Raw genomic sequence first — 27,570 nt, 5'->3', positions numbered from 1 at the left:
GCGATAATCACACATAAAGATAAACATCAGAGATAAGTTAATTCCTAAGAAAAAAAAAAACGACGAGCAAGCACAGCAAATAAGGTGTTTAAGTTCATGTAAGAATCATTCCAAATAAAACATAATGCACATTTAAGCAATGCTTGTCATCTGTGATTCATAGCAGATCACCTGTTCCACAGCTATCCACTTTTGCAAGGTATTTGAAGAAGAGACATGTAATCCATAATAATCTTTGCAAGGGTTGTGTTGAGAACTAGGATATGATTTAGTCGGATTGTATTCTTAACTCTGATTCGAAATCTGCGAGGCTAATCGCGAAACGTTTGGAACTTTCATATCTATAATAAATCCTTATGATCTGACTTGGCCTATGGCGGATTTAATGAGCGGACTTCCTCAGCGGCAAAAAATAGGAATTTTGAAATCTGGGATTGTAGACGACAAGAGGAATTTCCGCTACGACGGCTTTTCATTGCCGTGAGTAGTCCTGTCATTTAGGCCGTTGTATATTTCAAAATGCCCAAATTGGCTAAAATTGCTAACACAGCCCAAAGTGAGGAAAGATATTAAGCCTACATTGATGTGGAAAACAAGGAATATGGTTAATGATAATTGTAGCCACAATAAAAATTTTTAATCAGATGGACACCATTGCAGTGTAAGGTATGATCAACCACTAATGCTTGTACACATGAAAACTATTCAATAATTTCAAAATCCCAGATCATAAGTTAGATTTAAATTCTATGAAATATAATTAGAGAAGAAGAGTTTTAAACCTTGATTAGTTTAATCCCATCTATACTTAAATTATTATTTTAGTTCTTTATTTATACTATTGATTAATAGATTTTGGAATAAGCTTTATTTCTTAGTTATTTCAAGATTTCAAACCAATTTAATTTAACATTAATTTTTCAATTTTTTTAATTTTAATTTTAATATATAATTATTTTCATTTTTTAGTTTGTAAAATTCAATCAAAACTCTATTATTAATTTAAAATTGAACTTAATAAATATTCTTTTACTTTTCATTATTTATTAAAAATTTTAACAATAACGTTACTAAGTTTACATCTTTCGTTTTTTAAGTGATAAATAAAATCGCATAATTTTTTATTAATTTATCCTGAAAAATTAACTATGATGATACCGCTCAAATAATGTGGAACTAAAATGGCTTAGATAGAATCAACGGGCGTTGAATAATTTGACTAAGACCAGAAACTCTGCAATCAAATTATTAAAACACCATAGATATCTAAAAGCATGAATTTAAATAAACTATGCTTTTTATCTCTAGTGCACATGAATTACTTTATGTTTTTTGAAATGGTTTCTAAATTAATTTGCATTGAGGAAATAAAGGAAGATGCTTACTATTAATGTCAACTATCCGAAGCAAACTAAAACTTAAAAGGATAAGTAATCAACACAGCAGCCCGATGAGACAGGCAAATTATCAATCTTAAGCCAATTCAAAAGGGAAACTCATTCATCTTTATGACTAAACGAACCGCAAAGGTTCTGTTCCGCCGGTGTTGGCATCTTCCAGCAGCCTTCTTGCGTTTAGCATCTCGCTCTCTCTGTTCCTCCAATGCATATTGCATCAAATGAAGCAGTACCCAAACACAATTTTAATGCCACATCTATGCTTCTTAATCATCAGCATTTGATTACTCATCAAGACGAATTGATCTTCTCGAGAGCTTTTTTACCGGCGGAGAAGGTTTGAAGTGACCAGAGATCGTCGTCATGAGGATCAGCTTTCCGAATTTCCGACTCATGGACGCGATGACCTTCGTTGTAACACGTCGAGCTTGTGCGCTGCTGCTGCATGGAATTATCGCCGCGCGACCCGCCCCGCTGCTGCCAACTATCGTATTCTCCTCTGCAATCGCCGCCTCAACACTACTTCTAACCCACGCTTTCGCCGAGAAGATAGCCTGGGATCTCCATGACTCTCTCCGTCGAAGCGATGAAACCGAGAGGAAAGAGAAAGGGAAGTAGAAGCGGAAAACGAATGCGACTGCGGGAAGGAAAAAGGCGAAGAGAGAGGCAAATGAAAGCGGGCGCCTGCCTTTATAAGAACGTTAGGATTGGTTGGTGGAACCAGCTTTTTTTTATGTTTGTGGATTAATTTTATATCTAAAATTTTTTAAAAATAAATTTAAATAAATCTAAAGTGAATATTATATTTATTTGAGGCTTAAGTTATTAAGGTATTAATAAAAATTAATTTATTTAAGAAATTTTTAATTATTAATGTTTGTTAATGATTATTGATGAAGAGATTATAATGTTGAGTCATTCTATTGAGTTTTGTTATGATTTTGTGATTAAGATTCTTTATGAACATTTTGCATATATTTTTTAATTAATTTTTATATGTTTAGTTTTCAATAAATTTTAAGAGGGAAATGCATTCCTAAGACTTGCTTGATCAGACAATCCAAGGCATATCCCAGTTGGAAACTTCAAATTTAAATTTGGATCATTGAACTCTGATTAACAAATTATGTCCATATTGAACATCCAGGATGATCAGACAACAAATAACTTTGAATCCAAGCGAAATGGGTTTCTGATCAGAGTCTGAAATTTCAGAAAGGTTCAAGAGCATAACAATGAAGGGATATAAATATGGATGCTTTTCGAATGAGTGGTACGAACGATCACGCCAATGGCATCCTTAAAAAAGGGATATCAATAATTGGACCATTGTCAGACTGCGCTATGGGTGCCATATTAACCACTCAAGGTCACGACTCGGACTTGCCCGACATGCACAACGCCTGGCCTTCGGACAACCATTGCTCGCTACAATCCTCTGTCCATGTCACCATTCAATTATGACACAATGATCACTACAACTATGCTATCATGCGGACTATGAACTATTAATCTCATTTCTTTCCATCTAACATCAACTTGCTTTTCTAACAAGAATTTATGATGTTCGGAACATCTTCATTAGCACATATAATAATTAGCATTAAAAACTATATTATTTTTAGGCTTTTAAATTTATAAAAAGTATCATCAGTTAATGAGACGCGTAAAACTGGAATACGGAGTTGAATTCACAGGTGGTTCATTTTCCCTCACTTAGATCCTATCTATTTCTCTCTTTTCCTCCAAGATTTCCTTTTGAATTTTCTCTCTCCATCCCATATTTCCACAAGCACTTTCTTCTCTCATACCTAGATTTATGCCGCTTAGGCTTCATTTGGGATGACTTTTTTATTGCTTCTTAAAGCTGTTTTCTAGTACCAAAATTAAAATTTTTGTACTAAAAAGCTGCTTCAAGAAGTAGTAAAAAAATTGTCCCAAATAAAGCATTAGTCCTCTAGCACATTCTATTGATATGAATTTAAATCATCTTTGAAGCATAATCAGGCATGAAAAAAAAAAATTGAAGAATATAATGAAGCTTTAAACTAATCTTGGCTCCCCCCTTCAATATATGTATAAAGAAAAACCTTTTCAAAATTATAAAGAATTCATGAAAGACGCAGATCTTATACTGGTACCTGACTAAGAAGCTTTGGCTTGTCATCCGTTGAAAATGTTATTTCATGCATAGGCCTGCAAAATCATTCAAGGCAACTAATAAAAGTCAAAATACCATATAAGGCTCTGTGTTTTTCTTAGGAAATTAAAGTGAGTTCAAGATAGCATACAATTGGAATAGAAGATTCAGCAAATATCTTCAACAAATAAAAATATTTAACACAAATAATCTAAGGATCATTTTGGTAATTGAACATGAGTAAAAGTATATCAAGAAAAAAAATACTGTAGGTGTCGCAATTACAATGTGGGCAGCAAAGATTAGCCTTAAAAAAAACCTGTATTAATGAGCAAGAAAAATCAAAGGTGTACCACAAAATTTTCTAATTACTAAATATTGTGCCCGAAAAGACAACCCACGTGGACTCCAAAAATTTGACTTTTGGGAGCCTCGACCTCTCCGCGTATATCCGACGAGAGTTTTACCGGATAATGTTCCAAGGAAAAGTTTTAGAAAACAAATTAGTTAGAGATAAAACATTACCTAGTTAGAGATAAAACAAATTAGTTAGAGATAAAACAAAAAATAACATGATCCAACACATTCATTGTCACAAAATTATCAAGGATGAAAAACATCTCTATACAGTGCTTCAAAATATTAGGAGCTCACAAAAATTAATAATAAATCATTTGAATCATCTATTGAGTTTTAAAAGAACCAAGCTGATAGGAAATACTTGAGTTCGCAAGTAACCCTAAAGTACTACTTGAGTTCGCAAGCAAACCTAACCTAAATTAGAGAACAAACAGCGACTGAACTGCTGTCCACAGCAGGAAAACACAGCAAACTGCTGTTTACAGCAGTAAAATAGCAGAATTTCAGAGGAAAACTGAAAGAAAACTCAAAGCAAGACTTGTATTCCACTAGACGATGAATAAAAGAGCAAAGATACAATTGTTCTTCGATCCGAGAGGAATAACGACTCTCCAAATCTCCGGCAACGCCAAGAGCACAAAGCAAGAAACCCTGGATCTCAAATTACAATTCCAATTCAAGATAATCCCCCAATTCCCTCCTAAGCACCTAATTAACCATAAATGAGACATACAAAATACCAAAACAGCCCTTTTCATTCAAAATTTCCCTCCCAAACTAATTTTTACTCATGCATGGATCTTTGATATAGTCGGGGATCATTTTGATCCTTCATAACGAGTCAAGGAATTTGGTCCTTTTTTCATTCTCAATACAAAAAGTGAGTGTTAACAGTTCTACTATTCAGTTCAATTTCAGATGACATAATTTGCTAAGTCCCTTTCACAAGATTCAAAAGCAGCATCATCATCGTCCTTATCAAAACAACTGGGTTTGCCTAAAGAATCCATCGGTACCAAAGATTCATGTTAAGTGCAGATTATCATCTTACTTTTTTTTTTTTTTTTAGCAACTTCTAACTAGGTGCTGCCTTTTCCATCCTATGCTTTTAACAATAATTTTATTTCATTGCTTCATTGATGCATATACTGTACATTATGCATACCCAAAACAACCTAAGTATATATTTTACAACCTTTTTAATTAGGACTGCTCCCACACCCCACAAAATACTCAACAAACTTCTAACAGTAGTGGTTTAACCAATATGAAAACAGCTATAACCAAAATGATTTTGAAATACCCTATGAATTAGTACACGTTGAAAAGATCACAGGATAATAATTAGTTACTAGCTCATCTATACCTCTACTCTAGAGAAGTACGATGCAAACGACAAAAATAATGCAGTAGGAATTATTTGCAGGAAGTTTTCGTATACATAGCAGTCTAATTATATGGTTACCAACTATTTGGTCATGTGTTCATCAAATACACTAGCCAACAACAACAACAACAACAACATCAAGCCTTTATCCCACTACGTGGGGTCGGCTACATGAATCCTTTTTCTCCATTGTGTCCGATTAAAAGTCAAATTCTCGTTTAAATCTAATAAAGAAAGGTCATTCCTAATATTTTCTAACCAAGTCTTTTTAGGTCTACCCCTACCTTTCTTAACATAAGTCAAATCTAATACCTCTACTCTCCTAACCGGGTCATCGCAAGGCCGCCGTTTTATGTGACCAAACCATCTAAGGCGACTTTCTCTAATCTTATCTTCTACTGGAGCTACTCCAACCTTTTCACGTATATGCTCATTTCGTATCCTATCTCTAAGGGTAAAGCCACTCATCCACCTGAGCATCCTCATCTCTGCCACACTTAACTTAGTATTATGCTTCTCTTTTAAAGGCCAACATTCGGCACCATAAAGCATTGCAGGCCTCACTACCATCTTATAGAATTTTCCCTTAAGTTTGAGGGGTACATTTCTATCACATAACAAGCCCGAAGCATTCCTCCACTTCAACCATCCAACTTGAATTCTGCTGATAATATCCCCATCTATTTCACCATCACTCTGAACAATAGATCCAAGATATCTAAAACATGTACTCTTATTAATGACTTGATCGCCCAAAGTCACAATCCCCTCACTAGGTCTATTACTACTAAAATTGCACTCCATATATTCCGTTTTAGATCTACTCAAGCGAAAACCTTTAGACTCTAAAGTTGACCTCCATAATTCAAGTTTACCTTCAACTCCCTCTCTAGTCTTATCAACAAGAAGAATATCATCAGCAAAAAGCATACACCAAGGTACATCCTCTTGCAAATGTCTAGTGAGAACATCCATGACTAAAGCAAAAAGATATGGGCTTAAGGCTGATCCTTGATGTAACCCAACCGAAATAGGGAAATACTTGGTCAATCCACCTTGTGTTTGAACACAAGTAATAGCTCCTGCATACATATCTTTAATGATTTGAATATAAGCATTATTGACTCCTTTCTTTTCAAGAACTCTCCATAGCACTTCTCTTGGAACTTTATCATATGCTTTTTCTAAATCAATAAAAATCATATGTAGATCATCCTTATTTTCTCTATATTTCTCCATCAAACCTCTTAATAAATGTATGGCTTCCATAGTCGACCTACCCGGCATGAATCCAAATTGATTTTGAGAAACATTAGTATCACGCCGCAACCTATGCTCCAAAACTCGCTCCCATAGTTTTAAAGTATGACACATTAACTTAATACCTCTATAATTCGCACAATCTTGTACATCACCTTTATTCTTAAAAATAGGAATTAACACACTCAAATACACTAGCCAATGGTTGAAAAAATGAAAGTTAAGTAGAAATAATTGTGATGAATAACTTGCACGAAAAAAAAAAGTATTCTCTTTAGGAATACAAGTTGATAGGATGAAATTATAAATTAAGGAGATATCTCTTAAGAATATGAAATAACACAAAATTGAAATTGTTATGTGAAATCACACCAAAAAAATCTTATAAATTACTCGATTTTGTTACAATGCAAGGATGATGCTGCAGGTTTTTAATTTTTATAAAAATGCCCATATTATATTAAATTATAGGTAGATTTACTACTCATGTTTTATCCACATGAAAACAGAAGTCAAAACATGCTTGATGAGTTTTAGAAAGGCTATAGTACAATCAAACAAACTTTGATGGAAAGTTTCTCAACTTCTTCTACAAAAATTCAGGAATCACAATTCATAATTTTAGGGCACACAAAACTTGATACCTAGTAAAGAAGCGTGGGCTGCCAGCTGAAGCACTGTCTCCATCGTGCATGTGCTGCTTGCTAGCTTCAAGAGCAAGAGCCTCTAGGTTTGGAGATGAGCCAAAGGCAGGAGGAGGATGACTGTGAATCATAATAAATAAAATAATTATAGATGTTTGATTACAGAAATTGCATCAGAAAAAAGGTTAGTGCAGTAAAAACCGAAAAAAAAAAGAAGGAAAACAACTAGTATTATACATACAAACTTAAATGAAAAGGAAATAATATTCTGCTAGACCGGTCCATATGAGACCGGCTCAACGTAACGGAGACGGAACTCTTCCACCTCCTGTACTAGCCGCACAAGTCGCAGGATCCATAAAAGTAATTTAGGAAGGATTTTTGATGGAGTTAGGAGGGAAATTTGAATGTAGGGACTGTTTAGAGATTTTCTTTTTGATTGTATGCATTAAATAGTTTGTTTCCCTAGGGTTATGACATCTTGAATTTGGCTGAAATTTGATATCTCTTAGGTTTTTGGGCTCTAGCGGCATGCATCTAGAGATTTGGGAGAGATAGATACTCCTCTCGAATTGATCCCGAATAGAGGATCAATTGTATCTTAGTATTTTCCGTTTCTATTTCATCAAATAATACAAATTATCTACTATTTTCCTGATTTTGTGTGGATTGTTATGGAGAATTCTCGCTGTTTTCCAAATATCGTTAGGAAATTCTTGAGATCTTCAAGTGTTTCCTATCATATTCACCTTAAAAAATATTGGGAAAAAAATGCACAGAAAGAAGATAGCCAACACCTCTGCCTGAAGGAACTAGAGGAGCAATGAGCATCATCCTCCCCATCATGATCATCTTTCTTTCCATCCTGAACTGGAGACACCTAACCAAGAAAGACTTTGTGAATATGCCATTGAATTTTAGATCAACGCACTGAAACATAATGAGACTTTTTTATTCATGCAAAAGCAAGCAGTTACATCAAATAGGCAAAGGAAAATGTAATGCATCCCTTCCATAATATCTTCAGAAAATTTTATGTTGAAATTTACAAAAGAACGAATTGGTAGCAGATCACTCCAACTAGCAATAATAAGAATAAACCAAAATCAATCGAGATCAAATTAAAATTCCTAAGGACCAAAAAAAAAAAAACACGAGCAAGCAACCAGCAAGATCAAGCGTGTTAAAGTTCATAGTAAGAATCATTCCACAAAAATAAAAGCATATGACAAATGACAAGCATTTTAAGAGCAATAGGCTTGTCATCCTGTGAATTCATAGCAGATCACCTGTCTCCACATGCTAAATCCACTTTGCAAGGTAAAATTTGAAGAAGAGACTACTGCAATTCCCCATATGTAACTTTTGCAAGGGGGTTGTTTGGTAGCACTTAGGATTTGATTTAAGTAGGATTTCGTAAATTCTCTAAATCTCGATTTCGGAAATCCTGCGAGGCCTAAATCCGGAAAACTGTTTGGCAACTTTCATGATAAATCCTATTAAATCTCGTATGACTGTTTGGCTATAGAGCGGATTTAATGAGCGGACTCTTCCTCACGAGCCGGCAAAAAATAGGATTTTGGAAATCTGGGATTTAGCACGAAAAGGAGGAATTTTCCGCCTACGACGGCTTTCATTTGCCGTGAGATTTAGTCTTGCATTTTAGGCCGTTTGGCTATATTTCACTAAAATATGCCTCAAATCTGGGCTAAATCATGCTACCAAACAGCCCCAAAGTGTGAGGAAAAAAGATCTAAAAGTTCAGAGCCTACAGTTGATTGTGAAAACTAAGGATTATGGTCTTAATGAAATAATTGATACGCCAACAAATTACTAAAAATATTTTAAATCAGAATGGACACCAATGCAGTGTAAGGTATGATGCAACACACTTAATGCTTGTACACATAGGAAAAACATATTCAAAATAAATTTCAAAACATCCCAGATCACTAAAAGCTTAGAAATTCAAATAAATATCTATGAAAATATTAACAATTAGCAAGAAGAGAGAATTTTCCTAAACCATTAGATAGTTAAATCACAATCTTATCAACTTAATATATAATCTAATTTATATGTCATATTATATTATAACTATCATGATTAAAATAAGGAATTATTTGAGAAAAAATAAGCTTCAATTTCTTAGTTATTTCAAGATTTCAACAAATTTTAAATTTAACATTAAATATTCAAATTTTTTTTTAATTTATTTAATAAATATAATATAATCTATATATTACATTTTTTTTAGTTTATGTAAGAAATTCAATCAAAAAACATCCTAATTATTAAAATTTAAAATTGAACTTAATAAATATTCTTTTACTTTTTCATCTAATTTCAAATATTAAAAAATTTAAACAAATTAAACGTCTACTAAGTTTAATCCTTTAGTTTTTTTAAGTGATCAAATTAATAAAATCGCATAATAATTTATTAATTTATCCTTGAAAATTAAACTCAATGATTGAATACCGCTCAAAAATCAGATCAGGTGAACCTAAAACTTGGCTCTAGATCAGATCCAACGGCTTTGAATCAATCTTGAACTAAGACCAGATCAACTCTGCATCAAATTATTAACAACACCATAAGAAAATATCCTAAAAAAGCATGAAAATTACTAAATAACACTTTATTGCTTTTTATTCTCCCATAGATGCACATGAAATTACTTTATTGTATATATGAATATAGGTCCTTCTAAAACTTGATTTCTGCATTGAGGCAAATAAAGGAAAAGATAATGCTTACTACTTAATGGCTCCACCCACATATCCCAGCAAGCAAACCCTAAAACTTAAAGAATCAAGTAATCAACACAGCAGGCCGATGAGACAGGACAAACTTATCAATCTAAGCCGAAATTTCAAAGGGAAAAAAACATCACCCATCTTTACCTGAACTAAACGAACCGCAAAAACAGGTCTGTTCCGCGGATCGTTGGCCATCTCCAGCAGCCTCTTATGCGTTAGAACATCCTCCGCTCTCTCCACGTTCACATCCAATGCATATCTGCATCAAATGAGAGTAACCCAAACACCAATTTACTAGCAACATCTATGCTTCCCTCTAATCATCACGCCATTTGATTATCAATCAGACGGAATTAGATCTACTCTCGAGAGCTTTACCGGGCCGGAAGACGGTTGAAGTGAGCCCAGAGATCGTCGTCAAATGAGGGATCAAAGGCCTCCGAATTTCCAGACTCATGGAGACGGCGGATGACCTCGTTGTACACGTCGAGCTTGTGCCGCTGCTGCTGCCATGGATTCACAGCCGCCGACCCCGCTCCGCTGCTGCAACTACTCGTATCCTCCATCGCCATCCGCCACCCCCGATCCCTCAACACCTCACTCCCTAAACCACCCCCGCTTTCGCCACGACGAAGATAAGCTCGCGATCTCCCATGACTCTCGCCGTCGAGCGATAGAAAACCGAGAGGAAAAGAGAGAAAGGGAAAGTAAGAAGCGGAGAAACGAATGCGACTGCGGGAAGGGAAAAAGGCGAAGAGAGAGCAAATGAGAAGCGAAGGATGCGCCTGCTTTATAAAGACGTGAAGGACTGGTGGTGAGCCAGCTTTTTTTACTGTTTTGTGGATAATTTTATACTAAAAATTTATTTTAAAAAAATAATAAGAAAAATGTCTAAAATAAAATCTATAGGTGATATTAATATTTTAATTGAGGCTTAAGTAAATTTTAAGGTGATTATAATAAACTTTATTTATTTATAGAATATTTTTAATTATTAATGTGTGATTATGATTATATGATGAGAGATATTATATGTTGAGTCTATTCTAAGTTGAGTTTTGTTATGATCTTTCGTGATTAGATTTAACTTTATGGTACATTATTATAGCATATATAATATATTTTTTATTTAATTTTTATATGTTATAGTTAACTTAAAATAAATTTTAAAGAGGATTGATGCATTCTTAAAAATTGCCTCGATCAGACACAAATCTCAAGGCATATCAAGTTGAAAACTTCCAAATTTAAATTTGGAATCATATGAACTCTGATTTTAACAAATTTATAGTCATATTGAACATCTCAAGGAGATGAATCCAAAGACACCAAAATCAACTTGATCCAAGCCGAAATGGGTCTGAATCAAGAGTCTGAAACATATTCAGAAGGTTCAAAGCATTAAACAGATGACAAAGGGATATTCAAATATGGCATGCTTATAGTCGAATCGAGTGGCTTAACGAAACGAATCCAACGAGCCAAATATGGCATCCTTAAAGACAAAGGGATATCAATTAATTGGACCATTGTCAGACCACTGCCCGGCTATTGGCCGCTGCCATATTACCACTCAGCTGTCAACCGACATCGGACTTCTGCCCGACCATCGCCAAACCACCGCCTGGCCTCGGAACACCATTGCTCGCTAACTACAATCCCTCTGTCCATTGTCACCCACCAACTACAATCTATTTGACCACAATCGCCCATCAACTACAATTCCTATGACTATCATCGCTGACCGACTATGATCCCTTCGACCACACTCGTCCGCCAACTACGGCCCTTCCTACCACCGTTGCCCACCAACTATATCACGTTGAAAATGATGTCATATCCTACTTATACCATTTTTGAGAAAGACATATGATAAGTTTGATCACAATCTAAAATATTCCATCAAAACAACTTTTATTACTCACAGCATTAGAGTTTCTTAATGACCTAAGAATTGAATGATCTTGAAATCATTGGATTTATCTACTCGATCCACTCAATTCGAGTTTAAGTGTGAAAGATTCAGAGATCATTTGATCATTCAATAATATCTTAAGAGTTCTAAATATATTTCAAGTGCATAATTTGAGTTCATTTGAATTCAAATTGAATCACTTGTGATGCATATATGTTTGCCTCATCACAACATTCAATCCAATTATATGCAGGTTCAAATCATATTTCAGATGATCCTAAATTTAATTTCAAATTTTCCTAATCAAATATTACCTCAAAAATCATGTTAATCAAATAATTTTTTTTAAGACATCACACTTCTACATACATATAATATATAGAAATATATATATATAATCAAATAAATTGTATTTGTATTTAATTCATTAAGGCTTTGTTTTGAACAATTTTATTACTACTTTATAAAACAGCTTCTTAAATACAATTTTTTTAATTTAAAAAATTTATAGTAAAAATAGCTTCATAAAGCAATAAAAAAACCTTCCCATAGAAGCCTAAGACTTCGTTTGAGACAATTTTTTACTGCTTCTTTAAATAACTTTGTAGTAAATTTTTTGTACTTAAAAATTGATTTAAAAATAGTAAAAAAGTCGTCACAAATGAAGTCTAAGCCTAAATCTTAAACCTATGCTAACAAATTTCCTCTAACTTCGTAATTTCGGAAAAGGAATTTGAATTATTATTATAAACTCCCAAAAAATATATTATTATATAAAAGTTGTTTCACTAAAAATAATAAAAGCAATTATAAAGGGCTTATCTGCGGGAGATTATTGGGTTCGGATACCGGACATAGTTTACGTTCGGTACTTCACAGTACCGAGCAGTACTGAGCTTAATATTGAGCAATATCGAGCTTGGTACTGCTTGATACTGCTCAGTACCGAGCTCAATATCAAGTAGAAGGTGATATGAAGTATTTTTATTGGACTCCGGAGAGGACGTCAATAATTTCCCCTTATCTGCAAAGGACGGGAAGTGATTTCCTTCCACGTCAGCCGCGTGCGGCGACTTCACTCCACGTCCACTGTCCGGCATCAGCCAGGCTGGCGTCTGCTCGCAATATATGGTCGGCTTTCGGGTCCCATTTTCAAGGCATTGGTTGGCCCTCCAACGGCCCAAAGGCCATATTCCACGTGTGCAGCAGGCCACTGGTACGCACGTGACCACATCGAATTCTCGACTATTATTACTTTAACATCTATTTTGATAACTTTATGAAATAACGGCTAAAGATCAAATGATATATTAAATCTTTATGAAATATCAAAATGATCATATATTATATCAAAATATTATTTTAGCCTCTTGATTTTTAAATAGGAATTAAAATAATTTTATGGATGAATTAATTTGGTTCCTATTTAAAAAGCTACATGTATGGTGTCAAAATAGATCATTAGGTAGGGCTTAAATTCGTTGAACCAAATCTAATCCAATTAGGAGTGCAAACGAGTCGAGTCGAGCTCAAATTAGGAGGTATTTGGGCTCGACTCGTGAGTCAAACACCGAGTTCGAACTCAAGCTCGAGGTTGAGTCTAGCTCGAACTCGACTCGGGTAACATAAACGAGCACGACGAGCCACTCAATTTTGAATTCCCGCCCAAGCGGTTTAATCATTTCACGCTCGATTTTTCGGTAAGCGAGCCAGCCACACTGCACTGCGTCGTTGATATGACTTCCAAAGTTTATAGCATATACGCAGTGACTACAGACACCTTGGGGTGCTTGTCGGCACCCGTTCATTTTTTTCCTATATATAAAAAAAATATCTCTTGTGTTTTTTGACATCAAGATTCAAGAGTTTTGGAAATAAAATAAAATGTTTTATGCATTTGTTTTGAGAATTGTTCTATGGACAAGCATCTTTTTTTCTTTTTAAGAAAATGAAAAATGAGCCATCTTTTAAAAAAAATAAAAAATGACCCTTTTTTTTTTAAGATTTAAACGAGCCATATTTTTTTAATATTTAAATGTAATAAAAATAATACTTAATTAATTAAAAATATTAAAATTTATTTGAGCAGGATCGCAAGCTCACGAGCCGGCCTCATCAAGCTCAAACTCGAGCTCGTTTACAAAAAGAGCTCGAGCTTGACTCGTGAGCTTGATAAGCTCAGCTCGCGAGCCCATAAACGAGTCGAGCTCGGCTCACTTACACCCCTAAATCCAATTAATTAGAACCAGAATAATTTAATAAAGAGTCCAAAAATAAAGATCAAAAGCCGACCCGCTAGCAACCCGAATGATCCGAATTAAACTCGATAACACTTTTTTATTTAAATTTTTGAAAAAAACTTTTTTTTTAAATATTTTTAGCAATAGATTTTAAATTAATTAATAAAAATAATACAATCATATATTCATATCAACAAATAAAATAATTTAAGAAAAAAAAAAGTAAAATAAGTGACGGGTCATCATAAAGATAGAACTATTCACGCACATTTTAAATATTATTCATGCATCCACAATGCCACATCTTTGAGTGGCTAAGGATTAAAGAATGTATCATAAAGTGGCTAAGGATTAAAGAAGGTTTCAACTAATTATGTAGGACTTGAAGAACTAAAAGAATGCTCTGAGAAAAATAAATTCAGGCTTTTTTTTTCTTGAAAAAAACAAGTTTAAAATATCTGCAAACACTTAGGTTTCGTTTGAGACGACTTTATTATTTCTTCTTAAAGCGGCTTTTTAGTACAAACATTTTAATTTTTATACTAAAAAACTGCTTTAAGAAACAGTAAGAAAACCGTTCCAAACGAAGTCTTACATAGTTCATCAATAACACTTACATATTTATATTAGCATTACATATTATGATTAGTTTTAGAAGCTTCTAATGTTGATTAACAACACCATTTTATTCTAAATATTTATTTAGGGAATTCAGCATATTCTAATCAGGTAATTAAAATAAGATTTAAGTGATTAGGAGTAGGAGGATATTTTTATTGATTAATTACTTTTAGCATTGGACTAAGGCTTCGTTTGGGACGACTTTTTTATTGCTTTCTAAAACGGAGTTTTAGTACAAAAATAAAAAAAATTGTACTAAAACTCCATTTTAGAAAGCAATAAAAAAGCCATCCTTTATTGCTTTCTAAAACGGAGTTTTAGTACAAAAATAAAAAAAATTTGTACTAAAACTTCATTTTAGAAAGCAATAAAAAAGCCGTCCCAAATGAAGCCTAATTCACTTGTTAGTGGCATATCCCTAAGGATTAACACATTAATTAAAGATAATTTAAAGCTAGTTAATTTTCTATAAAATGAATGAAATTATAATCTTATGGAAAAGACTTTAGATTAATGAAAAATTAAAATATTTAATTAGAAGGACAATTGAAAGGGTTTAGATAAATGCGTGCATCAAAGAAGTATTGATATAATTTACTTTAAGATTAGTGCAATAGAAACTCTTTATATATTACACTAATCTCAAAGCAAATATAATAATTTTCAAAATTTTTTTTTTCAATTTCTATTTGAATATAAGGTGTATATTTTATATCTAACAATAAGACAGCTCTTCAATTTCATAGAATATTTATTAGCCAAAACAAGATAATTGATTATTTTTTTTCAAGATAATAAATTTTATAATAAAAGACAACATAAACAATAATTTTATAAAATATCCTTTTATCAAGATATTGTCTGTAACAAAGTTCTGAACTAGATAACATTAGAATGCAAATATTTTACTATAGAAAATTGCAACATATACAATTATAAAGTATTAATAATTCATGGTCATATATGGTTTATCAATGCTGCCAAATTCTATAGTTTGGATTAACATAAAGGATACAATAAAAAAATTGCAAAAAAAAAAAAAAACTTAGTCATGTGTAGCCTAGCATGGTAATACAATTCCTGCCAATTGGAGGGGCTTTGTGTAATTTTACATGTCTATTTATCTATAACAAACATTATTCATTAAATTCAATTAATAATTTGAAAATTCTAATAGAATAATATCATAAAGTCTATCTTGTAGAATAATGTAGTAGATTGCAATTACTTAAAGAGATCATTAATTCATGAAAGAGTGCATATGTTTTTGCTCAGTACCTTATGTAGCTCTCTGTAGTCTAATCATTATCATATGGTCCTTCCATTCTTTCTCATGAATAGGATTTGTACTTGCCGCTTGAATCCTGTATGGGGTAAAGTACTACATGACGGGAGCTAGCTCATAGACGAAGACACCAGTTATAAGTGGGGCAGATTATGAAACCCCTCAAGTAAATGTAGCTAAACTCTTAAATATCGAGACGCCTTTTAGTGTAATAGTTAAAATTTCATTAAGAAATTTTGCAGTTCAGCATGCTCATCCCAGAACAATTCTATGATGAGTGACCTACTAGAAAGTTACACCAACAAGACAAAACCATGAGGCTCTTAAGCCAAAGTGAACAATATCTCGATGGTAAATAGTTTGAACTGCTGCATTTTGTGCTAGAAAGCTAGTTTAAGTAGTAAGAAAGTTGTCCTAAACAAAGCCTAACTATCTTGAGAGAAGACGAAAGCAGGCAATTCCAAAAAACATCTATGTTTTCTTACTAGCATGTTACTCATAAAATATGATGAAAACCCATGAAACAGTAATGAGAACTAGAATGGTGTTAAAACTGCGCAGAGAATTGGAAAAAGAAACATATTCAGCATACATACATGTTAAATGCAAGGATAGGAGAAGCAAACTAATGATAGTCCTTTATTTTTCACAGTAAATTCTAAACTTCATTAATTTTCATAGATGAGCTCATTCATCAGCACCATGATATGATTTTCCATAGAGAAAGCATGTTCTGGTTTACAGCCAAGTAAACATTTTTTGATTGCAAAAGAAATAGAAGTTCATCATAGTCTATTGTTAGCTATCATAGTTGTAATGGGATGGATCTCATACAATGAATTCCTTACAGATTTCTGCCCAGTACAATCAAACAGCAATAATACTTTTAAAAACTGAGAAAGAGTAACCACCATAAATTACATTCCAGTTTCATAAAACTCAATAAAGAGGACCCAAACAAAAAGAGAATCAGCAGGCAGTTCAAGCTTATCTGGACTCAATTCTGTACTTGCTGGTGAAATAACTCACATATTCAAACACTACATAGAAAAACTAGGAATTCCTAGACACATAACTTTCATTCATTTTGATCTGAAAGAGTGTACCTTTAGATGAACCAGCCTCTGGTTATTGTGCTTGTCCGAACTCCTAACTTCCAAGTTAGCCATCTCAATCCCTTTGTTTATCTCCATGGGGACTATAATTCTGCTGAGGAGGATAAGCACCTCCATCTTGCATAAAACCATTGCGAGAATATTGTTGATTTCCTGGTTGCATCTGTGGATTCCCTTGCTGCACATTTGGGTAGCCTTGCTGCATTTGTGGATTTCCTGATTGCATCTGTGGATTCCCTTGCTGCATTTGTGGATTTCCATGTGGCACTGGGGAGTATCCCTGTTGTGTTTCGCCGGGTCGACCGTAGCTCCGTCCATCTTGAGGAGGGCCATAGTTTTGTGGGGGACCATAATTTCTGGCATATCCTTGTTGCATCTGTGGGTGGCCTTCCTGCATTTGTGGATTACCTTGCTGCAATGGCGAATATCCCTTCTGGATGTCTCCAGGTGGACCATAATTCCTCCATCCATCTTGCCCAGGAGGACCATAATTCTGCCGTGGAGGATAATTTCCTCCATATCCTTGATTTGAACCTTGGTAGTTAGCCGTTGGGTTTCCTTGATGCATTTGTTGATGCTCATTTTGAGGTGGAGGATCTCTTCCATACATTGGAGACGGAGGTCTTTGCCTCTCGTATCTTGGTTGGCCATATCCCCTATTCCGAGCATCATATCTCCATTGCCTTCCATACTGAATAGGTGGTGGTCGTGGAGTAATAACTCCATTATCATACTTATCCCCTGCAGAAAATTGTCTTCAGTAAAATAGCATCCATGTTTAACGGAATAACAATGAAGTTGTAGAGGATAAACTAAATGAAATTAACAAACCTCCATACTCTTTGTTCACTGGATCAATATAGGAATCAGGCAGAATGAAAACAACTCCAGGCAGGCCTGAATTTAGAGAAGCAAAGACCGTTAGAAAACTCCAAAAAGGTTCAGGCCAGCAAACAAGACTATTTACAGGCAGAAAAGAAAATGGTGCTCGTGACCTGACTGATCAGAGTGTATCTAGTTTTATAGACTAAGATAGCTTTGACAACCCCTACTTGATTAAACTAGAAAATAGTAACACCAAGAACACCCACCTCTAAACTTCTCGGACATCTCTTCAGTCATTACTGCTTGAAAACCTTGATAAGTAGTCGTGCTACAAGCATACATTCTCTTCTTTGCCTCCTCCACGCTGGAACCAAGCATTGTTGATAAATAAGAAATACAATTGACACAAAACACTTCATTTACAACAGCATTTATCAACAATAGAATAATAAATTAAAAAAAAAATAAAATACAACATGATTTTCCTTTGAAAAATTTCAATACTACTTCACAACTTACACCTTTAGATAAGCTTTGTTTCTGGGAAAGCATACAGTTTATTCTTAGTAATAAAAAATTATGCTTAAAGGTTAAAAAAGTTTAAGCTAAAGTTCAAATTACAGGAAATTAGAAAATAAAACACAATGAACTTGAATCACATTACAAAGAAATAAATGAGGTAAACTTTAAGAATCCGCATTATCCTTTTATTCTTCTTCAGTGTTACATAACATCAAACCTATTTTGTGCAAGCCATTCACACAATTTCTACTTATGTCCATTGTTCTAATCTTCTTCCTTCTTAATCGTTCAATATTAAATTTATACATCTATATATAATTCATGCATCTTCTACCATTATTGAGCATGTATAAACCACTTGAGTTTTTTTCTCGCCATCTTAACTGAATTTTCTACTGTCATATCAACAATAAATATTTATCCCATCACCCATCTAACATAATCGTCTTAACCTATCTTGCCTGGTTCCACGTTCACATATATCTTAATATTATCATTTTTATGACACTCAACTTAGTAATTAGTGACTTTTTTATAGCCACCCAATGCCCAATATACCACAAATGCCTTATTAAAGTTATATAAAACGTGCCATTAATTATCAACAAATTTTTTTTTCATGATATAGTACTTTTGAATGTTCGAAATGATTTGACATTGTTACAACTCCCTAGGATATGTTCACAAAGATCGCCCAGCTTCCAGCACAGAAATAGCCAAAGAAAACCTGAGTCACCGCATTGAGCATTTACTCAGGAAGACGTTTTTGAAGAAAATGATGGCTCAACAGAGCTTTCTACAAACAATAACAAAGTTTTGGAATCCCCTCTTTGACCATACGCTATGGGATATTTTGGTGTTATTTGGACATGGGGGAGTTTGATACTCTTTCGCAAGGTAGATAAGGATGGGGGAGATGCTTCATCAATAAAACCAGTACTGAATAGAAATACCCTTAGGTGAGGGATATTTTACTTCTCAGATTGATTGAATGACAATGGATCAAGACACCTCATCTTGAAGATTGAAGTTTTACCATCCTTTAGGGAAATCAACAAATATATGGAAACCTTGGGTTTTGGGGTTTTTTATTTTTTTGAAAATGGATGCCTTAGGTTTTTGAGATTAGTGTTGCTGGAGATTCCGAATCGAGTCATTGATATATCTTTGAGATTGATGCTATAAATAATATGAGTTTGATCATTAGATTCAAGTTGAGATTTCGTGATTAGCATTGATTCATAAAAGGCTGTATTGAAGAGTTACCAAGATTAGATGGTATTGATTCTAAGGGATCATTGTCTTCCTCTATCCCTTTTGCATGGAGATCATGAAAATACAAATCTCGGCACTCCTGCTTGAATGGCAAGAGCTTATCTAATCAATGAATTTGCAGGGACAAATTAATTGCCCCTTACATGTCAACTTCCTCAAAAGAACCCAAAAAGTATTCCTTTAAAGTAAATCATTGTACATGTCGTGAGATATTCTAATATGGGGTCTACCCTTCATACTCCCAACCCACAAACATTTCCAAATGATCAGCATAATCATCCTCCCAAAAGTAGCAAACTGAAATGTTACAACTTAACCCAATGCTCTGATTTGAGATGGTTCTTTGACGTTTTTGCAAGATATTGTAATGACAATGAACTTGCAGAGGCTTGCTTTGATTTGTTTGCCATGGAGAAAGCATGTTTTAGCTTTACTAAGCACAACTTCAACCTTGATCTTCCCAACACACAAGAACTCCCATTATATCAACATAGTCATCCTTTGAGACAGCAAATTAAGATGTCAGAGCTTGACCCAGTGCCTGAGTTGAAGATGACTCTTTGAAGTTTCTCTATGATATTGGAATGGCATTCGATTGACAATGAGCTTAAAAGGCTTCTTTGCTTTGTTTTTATGAAGGAAGTTTGTTTAGATTATTAGTCAAGACTCAAGGATAACTTAGACCGAGTCAAGGTGTAACAAGATGTATGATTCACGCAAATCCGCATCCACGGTCCATACAAGCGTAAGAGGTTAGGTCTCTTGCATGGGGCTAAACCATACATGTCAATGGCACAAAATAGCGCGTTTTGTGACGCACGATGCGACATAACGCACATACAACACCATCAGTATGGCGCGATGCAAATGCTCAAAATGGCGTGCACTATTTGCGCCATGTGTGTCATGACTCATGGCACATGGCATAAATAGCGCGCGCAATTTTGTTTAGAATTTTTATTATAATTGTAAGATCTTTTAGTACTTATAAAATTTTTAATTTCTAAATTAATATAATAATAACATTTAAATTTATTTGATAAGATATACAAGTTTTAGTTAGGGTTTTTATTAGCCTTTTATTCATTTGCTTGCTGCATGCTGGAGTCAGTTGGACCTCCTTTGACGAACATGTTCTGAAGTCACAAAGGAAGCCCTCCTACGCCTATGCGCATTGTTCCTACTTCTGGCTTAAGGTAACAATCTTTCTACATCTCTTTTTATCTTCCATCGTCGAAGGTAAGAAGCTCTCTTCTCTTCTTCGTCACTAGGTCATGAAAGGGTAAAAGCTTTGTCGCCTCCTTCGATGGAAGCGTTCTTGTTGGATTGGAGGTCACATAGGAATTTCGTCATTGACGTAACAATCTTTCTTCCCTACATCATTTTGCTTATTTTTGCTTCCGCCAAATACAGTGGACTCTCTTCTCTTCGTTCGAAAGGTAATGATCTTTCTTCCGCTAAGGTAACGATCTTTCTTTCCTGTTCGCTCGATTGGAAGACCTCCCTCTCAAATCAAAAGTCAGAAGCTTGCCGAAGTAGTCCCTATCATGCTCAATGTCCAATTGGGGTCGGCTTTCTTTGAACGACCAAGATTGGTCCAGCTCAATTTGATCTAATCAAGTTTGGCATTTCTTGGTATGCGATCAAATTCAAATGATTTTAGTTTAGTTGGATTTGTCTTGTGAAAATGCATCATGTTGATTATAATCTTTAATTGAACTTTGAATGACTTCTAAATTATTTTTAAAAGTATTGAAATTCAATTCGAGTATTTTTTAATCTAAAAAATTAAGTAGAAATTAGTGCTTGATTATGCTGATTTTGCAAGCCTTATCAATCTCTATCGTAAAACTCAAGAAAATTTGATGAGCACTAACAAATAATTTATACCTCTTTTATTACAATTATTTTTTAAATGACGCATGTCACGCTATGCGCCATGGTTCCATGGGAAACTTTGCACCGTAGTTCTTCATTCGTCGTTAACAAATAGGAGCTAAACAAATGTCTTTATGCAAGGGCGGAACTTACAAAATTGAACTCCACACTGGACAAAGATACATGCATGCAAGGTACTCCCTGACAGGCAAACTCCACTTAGGATACTAAACCTCCCATGCTCGACTTTTTTTGGAATAAAAGTATGATATCTAAATTTCTATAATGTGAAGTTTTAGCCATGCATGTTAGGTGACGTAGGAAACAATCAGTTGACATGTCATCACCAGCTTTATTTAGACCTACCATTTTTAGACATATCATATCTAACTATAGTATAATTATTCATCTAAGAAAAATATAATCGAAAGTTTCTTTATTGAAAGATTATTTCATAAAATACTTTTTAACGAAAGATCCACTGTTAATTTATTTTAATTGTGCATAGTTTGTTTCCTTTTGTGATTTCATTGCATAAAATCCCATTATAAATAAATTATGCTTGTAAGAGAATTAATTGATGATGAATACAAAATATTTTGAATAGAGGTAACTCTCAAAACTCTATCCCCAACGTCCATACTACCTCTTCTCCTATCTCTCTCCTTCTTGCTTATATATTTCATCTATCTATCCATCTCTCATCCCCTCTCTCTTACAATCAACTTTTCCTTCTCCTTTCTATGTTTAAGGGACTTCTAATACAAGCCTCCCTTCCTTTAACCACCAAAAAAACTCAAGGGAAATTCATCATCACCAAGCCAAAACAATGCTCTTTGTCATCATGAGGAGTCATCCTACTTTTGCATTTACATCATTAGGTTTAGACTATCCTATAAACTCCGAAGAAGTTTAGAAAATTCAGTTGGGCAACCACTTCTTTCAAATGATGGATCTACCGGAAAAAAAAAGTTGTCTTTTATGCAACAATATCCATATGCCACTAGATACATCATACCAGTGTCAAGTAATGGATCAATGCACATAACGAACCCTTCTGAACATAGGTGACTTTACACCTAACATGAACAAAGGGTTTATATCTAACCATGATATGTTTAAAAACATTATAGTTTCATCAGAGAAAGATTTTGAATCGCTGTGGGGGTTATGACATACTTTCTACATGTTCTATGAAAAAAAATCTCATCACATCATATAATCAACCTGCCTACATCATACTTCAAACCTTGACACTGCTCAGGCTTCCAAGTGCCCAATCCTTGTTATTCTAGTCCGGATCACTTGTTTTAGAGAAGACAAGTAAAGCGGGCCTATCTCATTTCCAAATGAACATTTTAATTATAACACACATGAATAATCAAGAAGAAAATCCCATTCAAAAGTTGCAAAATATACAATGTTCGTTACCTAACCCTACAAACAAATAAAGGCATTTCATTTATAACTACTAAACAAGCAGATGAAATGAATAACCAAGTTGCAGTTGTAGTTGCAGGGAAAGCAAACTAAAGCTACTGATTTTCCTAACCATGTTTTTGTCTTGTTACTCCCTACCTCAACTTAGGCTTCATTTGGGAAAGCTTTCTTACTGCTTCTTAAGGAAGCTTTCTAGCACAAAAATTTAATTTTTGTGCTAAGAAGCCGCTTTAAGAAGTGGGAAGAAAGCCGTCCCAAATAAAGCCTTAGTCTTCATAAGAAACGGCAATGTAAAGAAGAATGTTATAGCTGGATTATCAATAGCTCCACCTCCCACAAATTCTTTCAAGAAAAAAGTCCCAATACAAAAAATCTCAACTCCATTAAAATTTAAACTGACATTTTCCTGAGGCATAGAACGAACTATCAAAATGAAATAGTACCAGAACATGAACAAGTTGTCCTGCAAAAACAGACGCCATAGTCTTATACCATATATAAGAGACTAAGAGGCCTCACCTGCCAACGACCTTAGCTAGCGTTTGGACGTAGGTCTCAACCATCTCCTCAGGCGAGGGCTTCGGATCCTTGGGAAAGTCCATAGTGATGAGCCAATGATTGTAATCACATCCCTCGAAGAGAATTTCATCCTCCGGTATTTTACTGCCCTGGTCAGAATCAACCCGCCTAACAGAGTACGGAGTCGAAGAGTGGAAGGACGAAGACGGGATCAGCGAGGGGATTCGAAAACTAGGGTTTCCCAGAGGAGACGCGGTAGGGCAGCGGGGATTTGAGAGAGGAAAATGAGAAGAGTGGTAGGCAGTGGAGGAAAAGGAACAATCTTTGAGGATTGAAGAGGTGAGGGCGGCGGCTCGGCGGAGGCGGATCAAAAGCGCCATGCGGAATTGGTTTGCAAGGAATCGAGAACGACCTAGGGTTTTAGGGATGGGTGACGACGGGAGTGAAGATTTATCAAGCGAGTAAAACCAAAAACCGCCGGCCCCGCTTTTAATACACAAATAAAATTTCTTTTGGGACGGCTACTGCTTAAGCAGCTTTCTAATACACAAATAAAATTTTTTACTAAAAAATTGATTTATTTAATAATAAGAAAGCCATTCCAAATTATGGGTGTCAATTTTTGACACGACCCGAACCCGACCTGAAAAAATCCGAACCTGAAATAGGTCGGGTTCGGGTTCAACAAATTAACCCGTTTTAAAAATCGGGGTCGGGTTCGGATTGACCAAGCAACCTGAAATTGACACGAAAACTCCTATTTGACTCGAAAACCCGAGATTGACCCGTTTTTTACTCGATTTGACACGAAAATCGAAGATTGACCCGATTTTTGACCCGAAAACTATCAATTTTAGGTCAACTTTGGGTCATTCGTGTCGGGTATGGTTGACCCGGACCCAATCTGGTCGGGTTCGGGTCCGAAAGCCTGCCCCGTTTTTAAAAAAGGGTCGGATTCGGGTTGACCCAAATAGTGTCGGGTCAGTTTCATGTTCGACCCGAACCCGACCCGTTGACCCGAATTGACACCCCTATTCCAAATATAGTCATAGGCTTCGTTTGGGACGATTTTCTAACTGTTTTTTAAAATAACTTTTTATACTAAAAATTTTCTAATTAAAAAAAATATATATTACAAAATTTCTTTAAAAAGTAATAAAAAACTGTTAATTGCTAATGATGTTTCAATCTATCAGAGTCAATTTACAAACATATATAGTGAGTGTTTTTGAGCTAAGAAACAAACTTGTTCATGAATAAATGAGCTTGAAAAATAATTCATCTTACAAACAAACTTATTTATAAACTTCTTAAACAAACAAATTTACAAATATGAACAATACCTCTTGCTCACGAGTAAATTCATTCTATTAAAAGTGACAAATATAAAAAAATAAATTTATTTTTTATCAAATAAAAATCATTTTTTATAATGAACTAAAAATTATGTGAAAATATACAAAATAAAGATTCAATGGAGCTTCTTAACGATCTTTTATTCATATTGTTCATGAATATAAATGAGTCGAACCTATAATTTATCAAGTTTGTTTATTTAACAATAAATTATTTTAAAAATTGTTCCAACTTGTTTGATTGCTTGAGCAAATGATCATGAATGAGCAATAATGTAGTTGATCCACAAGTAGCTTGTCGAACGCTCTGTTCATTTACAACCCTAAGGAGAGGTATTTATGTACACAAAAGGCCAAATAAATTCTTAGCCAATCTTGGGTATAAAGAAGCTTATGGACAAAGCATAGGATAACAGAGACAAAACATTTTGTGGAAGATGGAACATAATATTCTTTTGTATATATTTTATTGTAGCAATGTTTAGATATGTATAAAAACTACTAGCAGAAAACAGAAAATGACCAAGTTGCCATGGTTAGTTACAAAAAGCAAAAACAATAATGCATAACAGAAAGCAGTTGGTTGAACCAGTGGCACAGCATGCTAGCGTGTCAGTTGGAGTGGAGAAGTGCTGATGTTGAAATGCTCTTATCACCGTCTCTCAAGTTGATGGGTGGTACAATCATTAACTTGTTGCGAAGATGTTGAAGCCTGGCAGATCATAGAGACTTTGTAAAAATATCGGCAACTTGATCTAAGGTTGAAACGTGATGCACGACGAGATGCTTGGCCTGAATGCAGTCACGGATGAAAGTGATGATTGATCTCGATATGCCTGGCTCGGACGTGAAAGATCGAGTTACAGGCAATCGACATAGCATAAATGTTATCACAAAATATAGGTGTAGCATCCAGGGAAAGGCTGAAGTCCTGACATAGACGACAATCCAAATAATATAGGCGATAGTAGCAACAAGTGAGCAATATTCAGCTTCCGTTGAAGATCTGACAATTGTGGATTATTTTTTAACTGATCAAGTGATTAATGCTTGATCTAGATAAATGCAAAATCCTATGGTGGATTTCTGGCCAAGTGAATCTCCAGCTCAGTAGGAGTCAAATAAGCAGAGAGGCGAAGGTAAGTTTTTGGTAGAAATAACCCATAGTTGATCAGCGTTTCTTGTAGATAGCAGAGAATACATTTAATAAGTTGATAGTATAGAAGCAATGGTTGATGCATGTGTTGGCAAAGTTTATTGACAGCAAATGTTATGTTTGTCCGTGTGGAGTATAAGTATTGCAATTATTTAGCAAGTTGGCGAAAGAGAGCAGATTGGCTATGTGGTTGCTGTACTGTGGGATCGGAGGGCAATTTGGAGGGTAGAGGTGTGGTTAATGGCTTGCAATTGATCATGGCAGTCATGGAGAGAAGTTCTTGAATGTAGGAGGTCTGTGAGAGATGAAAGCTGGAGGAGGATCAGGCAATGTCAATGCTGAGAAAGCGAGTGAATTGACCGAGATTTCTTGTTTGAAATTTTTATTGGAGATTTTGAATGAGAGATGAAATGAAGGTTGGATCGTTTTCGATGATGAGAATATCATTAATATAGATTAAAAGGTAGACTTGGATGGTGTTTTTATGCATGAGAAAAAATGAGGGATCAGTAGTGCTAATTTTAATGTGCTGAATTAGAAGATAAGAAAAAAGAGTGGCAAGTCATAATCGAGGGGCTTATTCGAGGCCATAAATGACTTTGTGAAGAAGACAAACATGGTTTGGGAAGTGAGGATATTGAAAATCTTATGGTTGGGACATGTAGATTATTTTGCCCATTTTTTCGTGAAGGAAGACATTAATGACAACCAATTTTTGTTTTAGAACATATACCCAAGAGTAGTTGTTGTAGTTATCTGCCAAAAGTAAATAATAGTGGATAGCATCAAAAGATAAAATAAGGGAAGGTCCCCACACATCAGCATGTATTAATTCTAAAGGAGACTTAGATACATGTTGAGAAGGAGAGAATGGGAGCATGTGACTTTTTGCCATAACACAAGAGGTACATAAGGACAAAACATCAGATAACAGAGATAGAAAATATTTTGTGGAAGATGAACATAACATTCTTTGTGTATATTTTATTGTAGCAATGTTTATATATATATATATAAACTACTAGCAAAAAATTGAAATGACCAAATTGCCCTGGTTAGTCACAAAAAGCATAAAGCAATAATACATAATAGAAAGCAGTCAGCTGAACCAGTGGCACAGCATGCCAGCGTGTTAGCTGGAGTGGAGAAGTGCTGATGTTGAAATGCTCTTATCAGTGTATAGTTGAATGGGTGACAAAGCTTGATAAAGAGAACAAGCATGTTGAGGGAAATGATCTATGACCATAATATGAACATAATATAACATGAACACATAACTCTTATATTATGAAAATTATAAGACACTGAGACACATTACACATATAATATAAAATGCTATGTATTTAAATAATTTAGGGTAAGTAAATAAGTTATAATTTTTAGCATGTAGTTGAAAAAATAGTTTTTTATTTATTAAAAATCAAATTTTATTATAACTTTCTTGATAAAATATATCATAAGAGAGAAAAATAAC

The 27,570-nt window shown here is 34.5% G+C and overlaps 2 protein-coding genes across 2 annotated transcripts in view; both read right to left on the bottom strand.

The window, feature by feature from the left end:
* LOC110101692 (serine/threonine-protein kinase STY46) overlaps positions 1-10,722 on the bottom strand; it is a 25,376-nt gene extending 14,654 nt beyond the window's left edge. Inside the window, exons 1-5 of the mRNA XM_020829692.2 lie at positions 10,329-10,722; positions 10,095-10,209; positions 7,986-8,068; positions 7,189-7,308; positions 3,539-3,593 (exon numbers count right to left, since the gene is read on the bottom strand). Of these exons, the coding sequence (XP_020685351.1) occupies positions 3,539-3,593; positions 7,189-7,308; positions 7,986-8,068; positions 10,095-10,209; positions 10,329-10,522 (567 nt within the window). The 5' untranslated portion in view covers positions 10,523-10,722. The remainder of the gene's footprint in view (positions 1-3,538; positions 3,594-7,188; positions 7,309-7,985; positions 8,069-10,094; positions 10,210-10,328) is intronic.
* Positions 10,723-16,748: 6,026 nt separating this feature from the next.
* On the bottom strand, positions 16,749-24,071 carry LOC110101735 (multiple organellar RNA editing factor 3, mitochondrial). Its single transcript, XM_020829767.2, has 4 exons — positions 23,586-24,071; positions 18,218-18,315; positions 17,958-18,023; positions 16,749-17,867 (listed from the first exon to the last, which is right to left on the bottom strand). Exons 1-4 carry the CDS (start codon positions 23,963-23,965, stop codon positions 17,182-17,184), a joined length of 1,230 nt encoding a protein of 409 aa, XP_020685426.1. The 5' UTR covers positions 23,966-24,071; the 3' UTR covers positions 16,749-17,181.
* Positions 24,072-27,570: the final 3,499 nt, after the last annotated feature.

Source organism: Dendrobium catenatum, unplaced genomic scaffold, assembly GCF_001605985.2.
Source record: "Dendrobium catenatum unplaced genomic scaffold, ASM160598v2 fragScaff_scaffold_772, whole genome shotgun sequence".
Lineage (NCBI taxonomy): Eukaryota > Viridiplantae > Streptophyta > Magnoliopsida > Asparagales > Orchidaceae > Dendrobium > Dendrobium catenatum.
This window is presented reverse-complemented; position numbering and strand designations above follow the sequence as displayed.

Coding starts and splice junctions, on each gene's coding strand:
- LOC110101735 (XM_020829767.2), bottom strand. CDS start 23,965: ATGGCGCTTTTGATCCGCCTCCGCCGAGCCGCCGCCCTCACCTCTTCA. Junction 18,316..23,585: donor CTAGCTAAGGTCGTTGGCAG/GTGAGGCCTCTT, acceptor GCTTGGTTCCAG/CGTGGAGGAGGCAAAGAAGA. Junction 17,868..17,957: donor AGTGAACAAAGAGTATGGAG/GTTTGTTAATTT, acceptor AATTTTCTGCAG/GGGATAAGTATGATAATGGA.